Genomic DNA, 16,149 nt, shown 5'->3' on the forward strand with positions numbered 1-16,149 from the left:
TAGAGCGGAGCCATGGCATTGTGTCCCGATTGTCAAGTTGACTCAGTTCAGATATGATGTCGTAATGTCACTGTCGAAAGTCGAGTCAACGCGTCTGTTCACGTGAAGTTCCACCTTCACCTTCACCCGCAATCAACACATGTTCCCTCCATCCACAGCACAGGCTGGTGACGCTCCAATCCGTTCTACTGATAATGATGCTGCAGTTGCCCGACTCTCTGCAGTTCAGAAAGGATATCTTAACGACCCCTATATCAAATATTTAGTTCCTCGTGCCCATTTGATATCTCCTCGTCCACCTCTTATCAACATTGGTACCTACGTCAGGAGCGCAGGGATTGATGCCCTTGTAGATCAATGGATAGAGCTTTCAGCAAGGGGTGGTCTACGATGTCAAATCATCAGTCTCGGATCGGGCAGTGATACTAGGTTCTGGCGAATTGCGGCACGTTGAGTCCATGTCTGTACTCATAACCATCGAATTCATGCATCGTCCTTCGAGTAGGCGGGACAGATGAGAGACCATCTGAAAACATATGTAGAAATTGATTTTCCTGAAATTACGACAAAGAAGGCAATGTCTATTCGCAAAAGTAAAGATCTTATGGTTGGTTTGGGCGATCCCCAGGCCGTGTCTTTGGGTACAAACGCGATGTAATCGTTTCTCTTTTTGTCGCCTAACTCCGGTCTTTCTAGGACAAGGCGGCACAGCCCTCCATTCAGAAAAATATCATCTTCTACCCGCGGACCTCCGATTGTCACCTTCAGATACTATTGAGCCAATGTTGTTCTCCGCAAACACGGAATATCCATCGACTTTGGATCCATCTTTGCCGACTCTTCTTCTCTTTGAATGCGTTCTCGTTTATATGGAACCTCAAGCTTCCTCAAGGCTTCTCGAATATTTTATTAAGGTCTTTGAAAGAGCACAACGAGGCGTGTTAGGCTGCGTTATTTACGAAATGTTCGGTCTCAACGATGCATTCGGCCGTGTTATGATCAACAACTTAAAGGTGTTCCGTGACTTCCCATTTGTAAGGTGAATCTGATATCTTACAGGTTCTTAGGAACGTCATATTGCACTCCCTGGCGCCCTGCCTTACACGACTAAAGAAAGCCTTTCTAATCGGTTCCTCAGAGCGGGATTTATAGCCGCCGTAGCCGTTACACTCGATGAGATAAAAAAGGCCTACATTGCTAGGGAAGAGCTTGAAAGGTGATTTTAACTTATTCTGATTTTGCACACCAAAGGTCTGACCAACTTCTGTGAAGAATATCTAAAGTAGAGTTTCTAGATGAAACCGAAGAGCTTGACCTCGTCTTGGCTCACTACGCTATTTCATGGGGGTTGTTTTTAGGATCACGAGAACTCGGCTCACACTGGGGCCATTGGGGATTAACTAAGAAGTCTTAGCTAGCCTTAGCTCGAAAAATAATTGAATGTAGGGAGCCGTTATTTATTTGTGGAAAAAGGTGTTTGAGTTTGTAGCCTGATTAAAGGATGACAGCGAGTATGTATGCTCCAGGCGTGTAAATGATTAAAAATAGCGAGAAATCTACTCAATGCTAAACAAGCAATGATAAATGTGAAATCTAAACAACCTGGAATGCTGAGCCACCGGCTTTTGCGTCCAATTCAATGACCTCGTTAAGGCCTGAGTAAATTGTCAGGTACATTTAAAAAGTGAAAAGTGATGGGGACTAACCCATGACCTCGAAAAAGGATTTTGGGTCCATTCCCTGCGCGGATGTGAAATCTGTCCCCGTCTTCTTCAGTGACCTCATTGCAGCCCTCACGGCGTGCACCATAGCCACAGACGAAACTAATGAGAAGACTAGAGGGGGGATAATGAGCTACAACTTAATATGATTTGAATATAAGAAACGAACTAATGATTTTAGCACCCATAGTTTCGGCTTCTTGGCTCGTAAAAGAAGGTGTGAGGCCACCAGAAATAACGTTTACCAGCACAGGTTTTGGTGCAAGGGCGGCGACAGTAGATCGAAGTAATTCTTCTGTTTTAACGCCTTCGATGAAACACACGTCGGCACCAGCATCAGCTGCGAGTTTAAGACGCGTAATAGCCTCCTCCATGCCAAGGACCTGGGCAGAGTCCGTTCTACCAATGATAACCTAAACAGCCATTCAGTGATCTTTCTTTAACAATAATCAGAAATATCACGTACGAAGTCGGAGCCTCCAGGTATCGAATCACGAGCAATAACCGCCGCCCTGATTCTAGTTAAGAATTCCTCACGAGAAACAACCTGTTTTCCCATCAAGTGACCGCATCGTTTGGTTTGGACTTGGTCCTCGATATGCATGGCGGCCACACCAGCCTTCACATACTGTCTCACAGTACGAGCTACATTTATGGGACCGCCGAATCTACAAGCATTTTACCAACCGCTCGCTTGAATAGTTATGAGATCCTCGATGCTTACCCTGTATCTGCATCGGCAATAACAGGCACCGTTGGGTCCAAGCTGCATACCATTTGAGCAGCCTAGTATTCCACTTCAGCTCACTATGAAAGCAATGTGTTATTTAAAGATATACCTGAACGAAATCGTTCATAGTAGCAATGGCAAGGTCAGGTTGTCCGAGGCGAGAAGCGGTTGTGGCAGCGCCACTTGGAGAGTCGAAAGTTAGATTGATGTTAGATTTAAAAACTTATTAAACTGATTCACCTCTGATACATGCAGTTAAATCCGGCTTCGAGGGCGCATCGAGCACTAATACCATCGCATATACCTGGGGCGACCTTGGTGTCAAGAATTAGACACTGAAGTAACAATTACTCTAAGATAATTGGTAAAAATTTACTCACTACAATACCAGGCCTAGCAAGCATCTGTCGGAGACGAGTGGCAGGGTTCAAAGACAGAGGCCCTTCCAGGAAGTTTTTTGGATCCAGTCGTGCATTGTAGTATACACCAGGTGCTGTTTCCACAACGGTGTCTGTTGATGTGCTCTTGGTGGAGGCAACATCCTTGCTGTTGGAGAAGTAATCGAGGCCAGGCATAATCGATGTCTGTAAGGTGTGGTGCCGAAGGGTGAGTTTGAAGGATGAGTGCAGAACACCAGTGAAGTAAGATTGGAGGCAGTATGTTCTCAAGCTTTAATACTCAAATGGTGGCTCATACTAGGACTCAGCCTACTTTGGGACATCAAAGAAAGGAAACTGAGCACGAGGCCGGAACGGCGCTAAGTGAGTATCTGTGTACCAACAAGTCTTGGCTCCGCCCTGGAATCCCAGGATGAGAAATTACACCACCTGAAAGGAATTGAAATCTAAAGAAGGGGAGGCGGGTCTGCTGAGCCAAGTAAATGGAACAACCATTAGAAAGCGACTAAAAATGGACGTCCAGTTTCCTTTCGGGGGTCTAATATTCCAAAGCACTCACAAAATGGGGAAATGTCTGAGAAAGGGCATGTGTTGCAACATCGCTTTCCTCGATACCATGATATCTCTATCACAATGCCGACTATTTTCCCTGCGGATTCGCGGAGGTAGAGGGGCGGAACGATGAGTAGGAGATCACTCAGGGCCAGCGGAACGGAAAGGCAAAAGTGGTCATTCCGAAATCTGACTTGATTTTCTTACATCGGTGATGCCATTATCTACGGCCGAACCATCTGGGCCGATTGACGTAGTGGGATGTCTTTCAGGGATCTTTGAACCACGGAATTCGGGAACTCGGTGGTGAGCATCCCAAGATGTCTTCGTTTCACTGAAATATGAAGAGGAACTAGCCTCTGCGAATGTCAAGGCTGTGCATATGCGTCGCGTTATCGAGGGCTTCTACTTCGTTTACGACTACGTGACAGAATATTTCAAGCGTTAGATGATACCTAATATTAGAGCTCTTTACCTGTATCACCGAGGTGGCCTTGTCAAAATAGCCTTGTCTGAAGAATGCGGAGTGTTCTTCCGTGGAAAAAGGCAGCGTGTGGTCAACTCCACCCCCAGAAAGGTGGAAAGCGCCTTTAAGATGCGGTGGCTTTGGTGAAAGCCAGACATGTATGTGTATTTCCGATAATTCACGTCGAGAAGATACTGTAATAAAACCAGAGATCTACACAACGAAAAGGGATTAGTCTAGGAAGAAAAGCTGCAACGTTTTAATATGAAAGGTGGAGTCAGAGAGAAGATTCGGTCTGCGAGCAGACGAGTCACTCTGAAGCGCGAGTTCATTGAGTGAACAGCCTTCAGTCAAGAAAGTACTGGATGCCCAGTGATACGAATATAACATCTTGATGGATTTAGATAATAATATAACATATAACAGTACTTACAGGTTTGTAGGTGAATCGACCAACTAGGAAGCAGACACTGGGTAGCTGCTACATGTTGGATGCTTCGCGCTGACTGAGGCATGGCGCACCGGGAATGAAAATCCCTCATTTCGGAATTTAATTACACTCGAAAAGGCAGCTTTGCCGCAATTACCTGCCATAAAAACTTGTTTTTACTTTAGCGTACTAGATTGCAGTTAAATACCTGAAAAACATTTGCCCACAGCAGGTAATAGTAAATTTTGTGGGGAAAAACGATTGGCCTTATGCATGCATACACGCTTTCCCAACAAAATTGAAAGAGTAAAAGACGAATAGCATTTGCGGATGTATTCTGGACGGGTTGTGTACGAGATGAGTCGTTGTGTTGACAGTTTGTATCAGAGGGTGCGTCCAAGCTCAACGTTAGCTGCCATGACCTTCGGAAGAAAAAAGTGCTTACGTAGTCAAACGGCTACGTGATTTGATCTGGTTCGACAAACTTTACTAGTATGACCCGTCGCTACGCACCGTGGGGTGAGCGAAGCGAACCCACGTTCTTGCTTCGCTGACGGGCCAACAGACTGCCAACAGCTCGCGGGGGATGCACCCCTCGTTTGGTTCGATATGCCAAGTTCAAATGAAATTGACCCGCCAAGCACTGGCACTGCACTGGCCTGCACTACTACAGGCTACTACAGGTCGCTTACGTTCAGTTGACCTGGAAATAAGCAAGAACACATATACTAAGGATGATGAATGTCAGACGAGTTGCTGAAGGTTCGATACTTCAAGTTAGATTTAGTATTTCAAAAGTATGTAACGTGATGGTCTAATGTGAATGAGATTAATTACAATGAAATATGAGAGGAACACAACAGGAAGGCGTCGATAACCACAGCAAGCAATGACCATTCACAACTTATTTTTGAAAGCAGCAAGGCTAAGAGGTTGGTCTATGTGGAAAGATCTAATTAGAAAGCTAGAATATCGAAGAAGAAAACCCCACTTACATGTTGTGTTGTACAAGTTGTCAGTCGGGGTTAGACCAGCGTGCGAGCGTAAGGCACTGGCATCAACCATCTCTGGAACGATTTCGCTGATGGAACGGGCCCCCAGAAGCCGCATGTTCATTTCAAACTCGTCCTGCAATACGGATATCAGAAGGATGAAAACTCCGTTGACATACGACGTACCCGCAAGATTTCAATAGCCCTCTCGACACCCTCTTGTCCATAACTAGAGAAAGCGTACAAGAAACCGCGACCCACGCCAACTGCGGAGGCACCCAGAGCAATCGCCTTAAGTACATCGCTAGCACGACGAACACCACCATCTACAAAGACAGCGAAGTTGGGGTTAGGCCAAGGCCCTTTGGTTTTCAGCGCAGCAACGATGTCAACCAAATTCTCAAGGCCGGAGCGCGACGTATCAAGCTGTCGACCACCGTGGTTACTGAGAACGATTCCTTGGCATCCTGCTTCGTATGCTAGAATAGCATCTTCTGGAGTGGCAACACCTTTGAGAATGATGTGCATATTGGTAATGCTCCTAAACCATGGGATATCTTTCCAGGAGAGACTGGGATCAATGAATGACTGAAAGCAATAAATGTGTTAGCTAGAATAATGCGCAATCGAAGGAAGTATTTTACGCTGATGGCTCGGGCAACACCTTGATCCTTCTTGACATCCTTCTGATTTTCTTGGACCTTTGCACCAGCTCCGTCGTCGACAAACTTCATGCGCATATCCTTTTCACGACGTCCAAGTTGGGGTGCATCGACAGTAATAAAAAGTGCCTTAACACCTCGTTTCTCTGCGTGCTGTACATATTTCTTGGTAATTTCTCTGTCACGGTTTACATACCTGTGACGGGAATGTCAATATCTGCTTTGAAGTGCCTACGATGACCAACTCACAACTGAAGGAAGAGGGGTTGACCTGGAGTAGCAGCGTCAACAATTTCGTCGAAGGAACAAGAAGCGAGGGTTGGAATCTTATAACAAATCAGACCACCGACTTGGTTCAAAGGAATAATTAAGTTGCCTACCATCTGGATAACTCCATGTTTTGCGGCCGCCCTGGTGAGATTCAATTCACCGTCGGGGTGGCCAAGTTTACCAAGGGCGGTAGCGGACTAAGGGATATAATGTCAGAGAACATGCGAAACGTCGAGTACAATAAACTCGGCGACTTACGATGTAGATAGGGAGGGAAGATTTACATCCAAGGATGGTCGTCGACCAATCGACTGAAGTGACATCGCGCAATATTCTTGGCCGGAACCAGACTCTGCGCTGACCTCAGTCATGCGAAATTGTATGGGAAAATGAATTTTCTCACCTTTGGAAGGCAGCTCGATTCTCGCGGATGGTGATTTCATCATCTGATGCAGAGGAATAGTATGCCCAAGCCTTCGGAGGAAGTACGGCTTTTGCAACTGCCTATTGAGATGGGGCGTGTTAGCGAGGTATATATAACCAAGATTTTCAATAGTTTTGCATAAAAAAGACAGAAAGGTAGAATATGCATTTACCTCGAAGTCGTGCAAATTTAGGATCTCATCGAGAGGAGGCCTAGCGTCCATCAACGCTTGCCGTCTTTTATCTTCTTCTGTGACTTCTTTTATGGCTTTAACAATTGTGCTGGGATCAATGGCGCCGATGCTATACCACACCATTACTAATTTGGTATCAAATCTTTAGGCAATAAATGTGCACGTACTGTTTCTCAATGGGCAAATTATCCGTGATAGCATTAGGAGGGTGGATGGGCTCATAAGCTTCACTGCGAGGGGATAAGCATATTTTGAGCCTCTACAACAAGAGTTATGCTTACGTTGCATCCTTGCCCGCATACTTCAAGATGATTTTGCTCCCTCCTGGGTGCTCTGCAAAATAAGTGTAAGTTTCACGTCGTTTACTGTCAACGATTGTAGATACCGTCTAAGAAGTCTGTGACGTCGTAGACCTTGCCTTCCAAGAAGTTAGCATTGGCAGATGATAGTAGAGGTGAAGAAACTTACTATGGACAATGATCCAGCAACTGTCGCGGCTGGCATGTTCGGCAAGAGTTTCTCCGGAGATGAAGGACATTTTCTAGCTGGTTAGAGGGAAGAGCTTGAGTTATCCATAGTTCGCCAGGTAGATATACATATTCGGGATCCAGGGAGGCCGACTCTTTCATGAGAAGCGTCGGGAACGACCACGACTCCTTTTTCGTTTCCATATTCCGTGGATCCGAAACGACGGAAAAAGAGCGAGTTGTAAAATGTGAAAGTCGAAATCGGAGTTAGAGAGGTCAGTTCGCATGTACGTATTTGACCATAAAACCCCTGTTCCGTTCTGTTTCCTCCGTTTATAATGATATATTATAAGCCACACATGGCCGCACCATTTGTAGATTGTGGAAAGGTAAACTCAATGTGGCACATAGATCGTCAAGTTGTGTGCTTTTATTAATAAATCTACAACTTGTAAATGCTACTTCCTGGTGAAAATAATGAGAAATATAACCTACTTACCGGATGTTCCGAAGACCTCTTAATCGCCGATGTAAAGGGCAAATGTTCGTCCCTCAACGATTGCTCGTCCAAAGTTGTCTTTGATAAAGTACTAACCAAGCCGGACACTGGCAGAATCTCTACTAAGCTCAAGAAAATTCTTGGATTTGTTAAGCATTCGTAAAGATGGTGAGACACCGAGTGCACAACAAGCCTATCACAAACACGTATTACGGTTGAATATTACGGTTGAACCCCTCTACACTCGTGTGGTGCACCATAGAATGAGTGAATTGTAGAAATCTGGGGAAGCCCAGGCGGATCATGATAAGATTGGGCTCATCAGAAACCAGCACCCTTACGTAATCAATGGGCTTGGCGCCAAGAGCGGCCAAAATCCAGCTCGAAAAAAAAATCAAAAGTTATGTTGACGGAAAATGGTTTCAGACAAAAAGTTTAAAAAAAAAAAATTCATAAATGTGCATATACAATCCTTACTACTAGCCTTTATGCCCACAATAATAGAATTACACCTCAGAGGTCAAATTGTAGTCTCTGGAAGTCCATAATGAGTCTGAGAGGTATTACTTAGGCGTGACTTATTGTCACGTGTGGTCACGTGTACCATTATATAAGCGGCCAAAAGAACATTGTCAAATTTTCGAAAATCTCCCAAACTCGAGAAAACACCATTTCTGACGTGTTAGACTAAAAAAAAAGGAAAAAAATTAAAATCTTTATAACTTCTTGAGATCAAAATTTTTTTGAAAAAAAAAACCACAGATGTGTTCAAAGAAGCATAACCTACATATCTGTGGTTCAAAAATGTAGAATAGTGTGAGTGCAGAAGGGTTGAAAAGGTTCGGAGGTAAGCCAACTTTTGCTTACCTAAGGGGGTGCTGGTTCCTGATGAGCCCAATCTTAGATTGAGTAGAGGGATATGCTACAGTCTTGGCAATGGTCTGTCAATGTAAATGTAATTGGTCAGGGTGTGCCAAGCCGGTATCAAGCATACGTAAGCACACGTAAATGGCCTAAAATAGACATTCTTACTACTTTTGGAGAACTCATGTCTGCATTTGGCGTGAGCGCAATGATTTCCGCCAGGCCAAGGCAGGTGTAGAGAAAGCCATATATCTGGGGTCGGAATTCAATGCATTTTTATGATACTAATCTACACCCAATGGCTTCAGGCCGACTCTGGCATCACACAGTTAAGTTGTATATTCATACACTAATTCGAACTGCTATAAAATATTTTGCTTACAGCTCTTTAAAATAACCAATAGGAATCTCAGTCAACTTAAGTTAGAAAAAAAAAACTCGGCAAGTTGGTAGACCCTTCCATGTGAGTGGAGCATCTCCATTTGTAAACCAGATCATTAAAGTGGAGGTTTCTGTTCCATTAAGTCGTCGTGCTCGGAGAGTCGAGTATCTGATTCCCACCGCATGTAAGTACATTGAATTTAGATACCTCATCGTTACTCTCATTGCGCTGCATTATATCGTAGTCCTATCTGTTACATTCACATAAATAATTTTTTGTTCTCGCCGAACTGAACTGCATGCTACTTACGAGACAGCTCGGTAAGAAGTTGTCTATCAGCTCCCGGTCATTAAAATTTTTAATTACATGCCCAATTGTCTCAACGGCTGTCCGACACGTTTGTTGACCGCCGACGATGTCGACATATATGTTGATATAATAATCGTTTATTCACTTCAAATAAATATATGTGTTGGGTGATACGAAGAGCCATCAATGTCACTGTCAAGTGTCATACCTTACTATAACCTTGTCTCGAACCGGAAGTTTCTCCACGCCTGCCGAATCAATACTGTAGTCCACAATTGCTAGTGTCTGACGGCAGAAGATTCTCTGACTTACCTCGGAATTAGGTATGGTTCAAGGTAGAAAAGTGGTATATGGAGGATTGAAGAAAGTGTGTGGTCAACAACCTGATTAAGTTGCGACGCACTGATCGCATCTTCGATTGATTTCCACCTGTGTACACTTATGTATGAAAATAATGGTGGCATTTGTTTAGTTTACTATTTGCCGAGTCGTGAACCGGAGACTCCGAAAATTCATTGTAAGGGTTGCGTACATACGAAGCCGGTCTCCGCAGCGCTATAAATAGAAACATCTGTGCGCAAGTCCACTTTAACTCCGCTCCTACTCGCGAAAAAAATTCAACGGAGTCGACGGAGCAGACGATTTTTCTATCAAATTAGATCTTCCCGAGACGTCGTTTAAACTTAAACTTTCCGAGACCTTTTAGGGTAACGCCACATATCTTGATACAGGATGAAAAAGTGGCTGGGCGCCTAAACAACGATTTGACAGCGATAGCATTCGTTCCATGTTGGCAGAATAAAGAAGCAAAAAACATGAACTAAACTTAGCCTTATTCGCTTTGAAAGTACATATAGGGGAAAGTGCGCTGTGGAGTTCGCTTCGTTCGGTTATTTTTTTTTGCACATTTCATTACTTCTCTCAGCTCATTCGTCTAGAGCTAGTGGCTGGTTCTCATCGCCGTGCTTAACCCACGTACCCGACTCACACATGCAGGTCTATCTGTTACTGGCGAAAGTGGAACATTAGGACATAAAGCTTCTGATCATCTTTTTCCCACTTCATTTACCAAAGGCGGTTGTTCGACTCGGGTTACCGTGTATCTTCTTGGCAGCTTTCAAGTAAATCTGGTTTAACTCCCTTGTAGGATCTCGGTGGAGTTACGCGGCAACATATAATAGAAGTTTTGCCATTATCGTGACGGCTCCAGCTACAGACTATATCTTTGGACGAGCTTGGAAGGCTTGGAAAGCACACTTGCCATCCTCTCGCAAATATGTCAAGTATTTTTCGAGGTCTTTGGGCGTCGCTTCGCTTCATTTTGTCACCACTTACATGGCTGTTTTCTATCACTACTGCGGAAGAGGTTCGCCGGGCAATCGAACCCCCGCCAAAGATCAATTCGGTCCAGAAAGTTGTTGATAGCAGCGAAAACAAAAAGTATTACAACCCGCGACTGGATCCGAAAAACTATCTAGCGGGCCCCTTATCACTGAACCCTGCCACACGTCTACGACAACTGTTGGCGAGGCCAGGAATAATAGTATGCCCCAGCCTGCTCGTTAATTCATTTGAGTTACTTACATTTATAGGTTGCACCCGGTATTTGTGACGGCATTAGCGCTCGTTGCGCAATCGAAGCAGGATTCGAATGTCTCTACCAAAGGCGAGACAATTTCCATACATTGAACGAAGAAATAGTTCTAATGTCCTAAATTACAGTGGCGCGGCTACCACAGCGTCTAGGATGGGTCAACCTGATCTGGCTATTGCCACGCTGAACGATTTTGTGGAAGTAAGTGATCATTACACTATGATGATTATCTTGACTCACATTCTTCGTTATCTGTAAGGCGGGAGAGATGGTTTCCAGCATTAATCCTACCATACCTGTGATTGCGGACGCCGACACTGGGTAAATGCATTCATTATATCCATTTAACGAGATAGTAATTTCTCTTGCCAGATTTGGAGGTCCTGCCAATGTCGCTCGGACGGTGAAGCAATACATTCAAGCTGGTATTGCTGGGTTACACATCGAAGATCAAGTACAAACAAAACGTTGTGGTCATCTCATGGGCAAACAAGTGGTTTCTAGGGAGGAATTCCTCACTCGAATCCGGGCTGCAGTCATTGCTCGCGACTCCATTCCAGGTGGCTCTGATTTCGTCAGTACAACTTCGAGAGGAAATAAAATAAACCGCTGATTGTACCACCCACCCAGGTTATTATCGGAAGAACGGACTCTGCGCAAGTATTGGGTATGGAAGAGGCTATCACACGTTTAAAGCTTGCCGCCGACGCTGGTGCCGACGTTTGTTTCATTGAAGGAGTCAAAACCGAAGAGCTGCTTCGTTCGACTGTTGCCGCTCTCGCTCCCAAGCCCGTCTTAGTGAACGTAATCTCCGGCGGACTTACGCCATCATTCACTTCTTCTGAAGCTGAGAGGATGGGAGCCAAAATTATCAGTATGTTAGCTCTACCAGCGCTTATCGACCTTGTCTCATGAATTCTCCAGTATTTTCACTGGTGTCATGTGTAGCGATGGTACACGGCGTGCGAGCAGCTATGAAATCGCTTAAAGTAACAGGGACGGACTTCAGTACTGCAAAAGGGATGGATCCCAAATCATTTTTCGAAGTCATGGGTATGTCATTGAGTGACTTCTTCTATTTCGTGTGGCGTTACTCACACCTGATTTAGGACTGGATGAGGTCGTAAGTTTGGATGCAAAGGCTGGAGGGACGGCCTTTAAATTGGTGTAGGATATGTAACATATAATGAGATATGCATATATCATGTAGACGTTCACTCACATCGTATTTTTAGACCTCATTCTCATGTATAGATATAACCAAATCATACTCATAGCGCTCAAGATACCGGAATCCACAATTTGCTGCCATTCGTTAGGATTATTCCAGTGGCATCTAGCCTTTTCTATGAATGGTAGATGATGAGATTCTGTATTTGGGAAACGCGGGGCCCCGACGCAGCCCTCAAAAAACGCGTCAAACCGGACTATGAATCAATCACGCTACCGTGGACCAACCTTGACGTCATCAGCTGTAACCGGTTGGCCGGCACAGAGAGCGGCTCTGCGGCCCGGCTTAATCATTATTCCGACTCAACAACTTGCTTTGCAATTGTTCTCACTACACCCAGCATCCCTTTGGACCAACCCTACCAAACGTATACCTAAATCTTGACAATTTGCTCAACTTAAATAAAGGACTGTACTGAACACAAATCTGATAATGGCATCTCAGAAGATGATCTCCGGAAAGGAAGTTGCAACACACAACAGCAGGGAAAGTTGTTGGATAATTGTCCATGGTATCGTCGGTTTCAGCCCAGGTTGGAAATCCTTTGCGAAAATTAACAATATGTAATGCAGGAAAGATCTACGATGTTACGGAATTCTTGGATGGTGTGTAATATAGCTACTTATAAATTTCTTTTTGTACTAAGGGGTTGTATTTGTAGAGCATCCAGGTGCGCTACCGACGCGCTGCCATGCTATCAGTAACGAGTAATCTGACGCATGTTCAACAAGGTGGCAGCAAAATAATCTTGAAATATGCTGGAAAGGATGCAACGTGCGTACTGCAAGCTTCAATAGAATTATCCCCCCCATGACCTTCCCGAGTATCTCAGGCAGGAATACGATCCTATACACCCGCCAGACGCCATTGAAAATAACCTTCCTCCCGAAAAACAGTAAATTTTACCACACTATACCTAACGACTCAAAGCTGAGGAATTTTCGCAAGTTTAGGTCCAGTTGAACCAAACACCGTTGAAAAAGTAGAAGTCCGCATAACCGATGAAGAGATGGCCCGCCAGGAACGCATGTCAAACAGACCACCTCTAGATGAGATATTAAACCTTCACGATTTTGAGGTGAGACCTAACAGGGGACTTCGCTCAGTCTGATGTAATCCTTTAACTAGTCCATTGCACGACAAGTGATGCCCGAGAAAGCATGGGCATATTATTCTTCAGCAGCTGATGACGAGATCACACATAGGGAAAATCACTCAGCGTATCACAGGTAAATCAAGGGGTTATTTACTGCATCCGAAAAGGCACTTACCTGCGAACTAACCTAGAATCTGGTTCCGACCCCAAATTCTTGTTGACGTTACGAAGGTTGATTGGTCGACTAGAATTTTGGGTCACAAGTCATCCATGCCCGTGTACATAGTACGTCCTGTCGATTCAGTTTTGAACATGCGGTTCTTGTTCGAGTTGATGCTTCTTTCTCGTTTTAGACAGCAACAGCTCTCGGGAAGCTTGGACACCCTGACGGCGAACTCAATCTTACGCGAGCTGCAGCTCGACATAATGTTATCCAGATGGTAAATCAACATACTTATACTTCCTCCCATGCCTACTGTTAACGTTTCTATCGAAGATTCCGACCTTAGCGTCTTGCTCTTTTGACGAAATTGTGGATGCTGCTCAGCCTGGACAAGTACAATTTCTGCAATTGTATGTAAGCTCACAAGCATTATGCCGAATATCTAACTCAAATCCGACTAGATACGTTAACAAAGATAGAAATATCACCAAACGCCTGGTACAACATGCTGAGCAGCGGGGTATAAAAGGTCTGTTTATTACAGTTGATGCGCCCCAACTTGGCCGGCGTGAAAAGGTGCCTTACACCGCAACGCAGCTCATAATACATATGCCTGATAAAACATTTTAAAAAATGCAGGACATGAGGATGAAATTCACGGCGGAAGACCCTTCAGAAGTAGTCAAGTCAGGGTCAGACGGCATTGACAGGTCGCAAGGGGCTGCACGAGCTATCAGTGTTTGTTACTCAGCAGCATACCAAATTCAAAGCTGACCATGGATGCATGCTTACACAGTCGTTTATAGACCCTGGTCTGCAGTGGAGTGACCTAGATTGGTTTAAAAGCATCACCAAAAGTATTCATTGTTGTTGTCTAAAACATATACCAAACTAATGAAGCTGTCAGTGCCTCTCATTCTCAAAGGCGTTCAGCGGTGGGAGGAAAGTATTTTGCTCTATCATTCGATATTTATGACCTATTTTTGATGTTAAACTCTATCAGGATGCTTTGAAGGCATACGACTTGGGCCTTGCTGGGGTTGTTTTATCGAACCACGGGGGCCGACAATTAGATTTTGCACGCTCTGGCGTTGAGGTACTCGTTGAAGTTGTCACAAATTTGAAACAAAAGCGTGGCCTTTCTTTCCCAAATGACAAATTTCAACTGTTCGTGGACGGAGGTGTACGACGTGCTACCGATGTTATCAAAGCCATTGCTCTGGGTGCAACAGCAGGTGCGAACCATATTCCTAGTCAGTCAATTATTCTGCTAAAAGTATGGTCTGTAGTGGGGATTGGGCGGCCTTTCATCTATGCTTTCTCCTCTTACGGAGAACAAGGTGTCGATAAAGCGTTGAAGATTTTACAAGTATGTCACCCATATCTTCATTAATAAGACCTTCATAGATTTTGATTTATCGCAAAGGATGAATTTGAAATGAACATGCGTTTAATTGGAGCTAAATCCATCCAAGATATCACCCCAGACATGGTCGATGCTACAAATATCAGTTCACATATCGCGTCAACACCCACAGACAGGCTTTACGATAGTAACTGTAAGGAGCCCACTTATTTCAAGCTCATCGCATATATTGATGCGACCTTGTTACTAGATGAAAGCATGCAACACGCCAAATTGCGGGAAATCAAATCAAAGATGTAAATTTGCCAACACCGATGGGGGCAATGATGATCTCGTATGGGTGCATGGACTTTGTGTTTATAGGATCCAATATCTACCTAAGAAATCTTGAATGGAAACAAATTCAACTTCAAATATATACTACATAAGTACTATGAAATGGAGAAATAACCTCAATCCAGTATCTCCATATGTATCGAAATTGAACTTGGTCGAAGGTAACTATTCGGGTTTCATTCTTTTCTTCAAGTTATGCACTTGGTTTTGTAACGATCTCTATCAGCTGATCCAGCTCCTTTTGAAATCCGCTTCAATAAACGAGCGCCTCAACTGGCAACCTAACTCATAAAGTCCGGCCATCCGTATTTTTATGAGCTAATACAGACAAACAAGTTCGGATGGATGGATGCTTCTCGAGCCCTTACTTCCGCGATATCCGTGCATGTTCGAACCACCCTTGACCGTTTAGGGTTCTTCTTAATCGTCTTTGGTTACTTGATTTGTCTACAATCGTACCCGCCATGCTGGCGAGAGTTTGTCCATGACTTCCTATAGTCAGGTCTACCATAACCAACCTCACGAACAAGAGTGATTGCGCCAATATTTGTGTAACACAGCACAGGCGTTTCTCGACAAAGCACAAGGACATACTTTGGGACCTGGGGTGGATTTGTCCTTGAATTTAACATATCCCCTTCAAGCGCCTCGTTGAAAGAGAAGGTTCTTCATATCTCGTCAGATGGTTGGAAAACCGGAGTACTGAAAATATCCATCCTAAACTTCCTTCATTTCCGGGTTGGGCAATAAAACCCGCGATCGTGTCGCTATATCTTCAGCCTATAACTCAGTGAGGCTCTCCTTACGCCATCCATCGCTCATTCCGGGTCGCTGTAGACACCACGCATCCTTGCGCCCCTCATCCAGGATGTCAGAAAAAGGCAAAAACGATACAGCTGCGGCCGGGAGCAAGGAAGGGGTGGATTTTTTCAACAGAATTGCTCTTCCAAAAGTTGGATCCCCTGAACGAATATCGGCTGAGCGTGCGTTGGTTCGGAAACTGG

The 16,149-nt window shown here is 44.4% G+C and overlaps 5 protein-coding genes across 5 annotated transcripts; 3 read left to right on the forward strand and 2 right to left on the reverse strand.

The window, feature by feature from the left end:
- Positions 1-139: 139 nt before the first annotated feature.
- JR316_0002485 (Leucine carboxyl methyltransferase 1) lies at positions 140-1,414 on the forward strand (the record flags this gene model as incomplete). Its single annotated transcript, XM_047888277.1, has 4 exons — positions 140-449; positions 697-1,013; positions 1,068-1,216; positions 1,273-1,414. 4 exons carry the CDS (start codon positions 140-142, stop codon positions 1,412-1,414), a joined length of 918 nt encoding a protein of 305 aa, XP_047753200.1.
- Positions 1,415-1,593: 179 nt separating this feature from the next.
- On the reverse strand, positions 1,594-3,026 carry JR316_0002486 (2,3-dimethylmalate lyase; the record flags this gene model as incomplete). The annotated part of the gene is made up of 8 exons (XM_047888278.1): positions 1,594-1,655; positions 1,707-1,835; positions 1,891-2,134; positions 2,188-2,389; positions 2,446-2,507; positions 2,561-2,633; positions 2,692-2,765; positions 2,832-3,026. 8 exons carry the CDS (start codon positions 3,024-3,026, stop codon positions 1,594-1,596), a joined length of 1,041 nt encoding a protein of 346 aa, XP_047753201.1.
- A 2,168-nt stretch (positions 3,027-5,194) lies between these two features.
- Positions 5,195-7,376, reverse strand: JR316_0002487 (Cytochrome b2, mitochondrial; the record flags this gene model as incomplete). The annotated part of the gene is made up of 13 exons (XM_047888279.1): positions 5,195-5,235; positions 5,293-5,425; positions 5,476-5,877; positions 5,934-6,147; positions 6,201-6,277; positions 6,332-6,418; positions 6,480-6,573; positions 6,625-6,725; positions 6,818-6,947; positions 7,006-7,068; positions 7,120-7,171; positions 7,224-7,256; positions 7,307-7,376. 13 exons carry the CDS (start codon positions 7,374-7,376, stop codon positions 5,195-5,197), a joined length of 1,497 nt encoding a protein of 498 aa, XP_047753202.1.
- A 3,259-nt stretch (positions 7,377-10,635) lies between these two features.
- On the forward strand, positions 10,636-12,124 carry JR316_0002488 (2,3-dimethylmalate lyase; the record flags this gene model as incomplete). The annotated part of the gene is made up of 8 exons (XM_047888280.1): positions 10,636-10,902; positions 10,952-11,025; positions 11,082-11,154; positions 11,213-11,274; positions 11,326-11,527; positions 11,584-11,827; positions 11,878-12,006; positions 12,063-12,124. The coding sequence occupies 8 exons, from the start codon at positions 10,636-10,638 to the stop codon at positions 12,122-12,124; spliced, it is 1,113 nt and encodes a 370-aa protein (XP_047753203.1).
- Positions 12,125-12,875: 751 nt separating this feature from the next.
- Positions 12,876-15,109, forward strand: JR316_0002489 (Cytochrome b2, mitochondrial; the record flags this gene model as incomplete). The annotated part of the gene is made up of 13 exons (XM_047888281.1): positions 12,876-12,958; positions 13,017-13,079; positions 13,133-13,262; positions 13,313-13,413; positions 13,472-13,565; positions 13,634-13,720; positions 13,777-13,853; positions 13,905-14,019; positions 14,083-14,181; positions 14,447-14,678; positions 14,733-14,812; positions 14,870-15,002; positions 15,060-15,109. The coding sequence occupies 13 exons, from the start codon at positions 12,876-12,878 to the stop codon at positions 15,107-15,109; spliced, it is 1,344 nt and encodes a 447-aa protein (XP_047753204.1).
- Between the last annotated feature and the right edge of the window lie 1,040 nt (positions 15,110-16,149).

The sequence above is a fragment of the Psilocybe cubensis genome, chromosome 2 (genome assembly GCF_017499595.1).
Source record: "Psilocybe cubensis strain MGC-MH-2018 chromosome 2, whole genome shotgun sequence".
In the NCBI taxonomy this organism is placed as follows: Eukaryota; Fungi; Basidiomycota; class Agaricomycetes; order Agaricales; family Agrocybaceae; genus Psilocybe; species Psilocybe cubensis.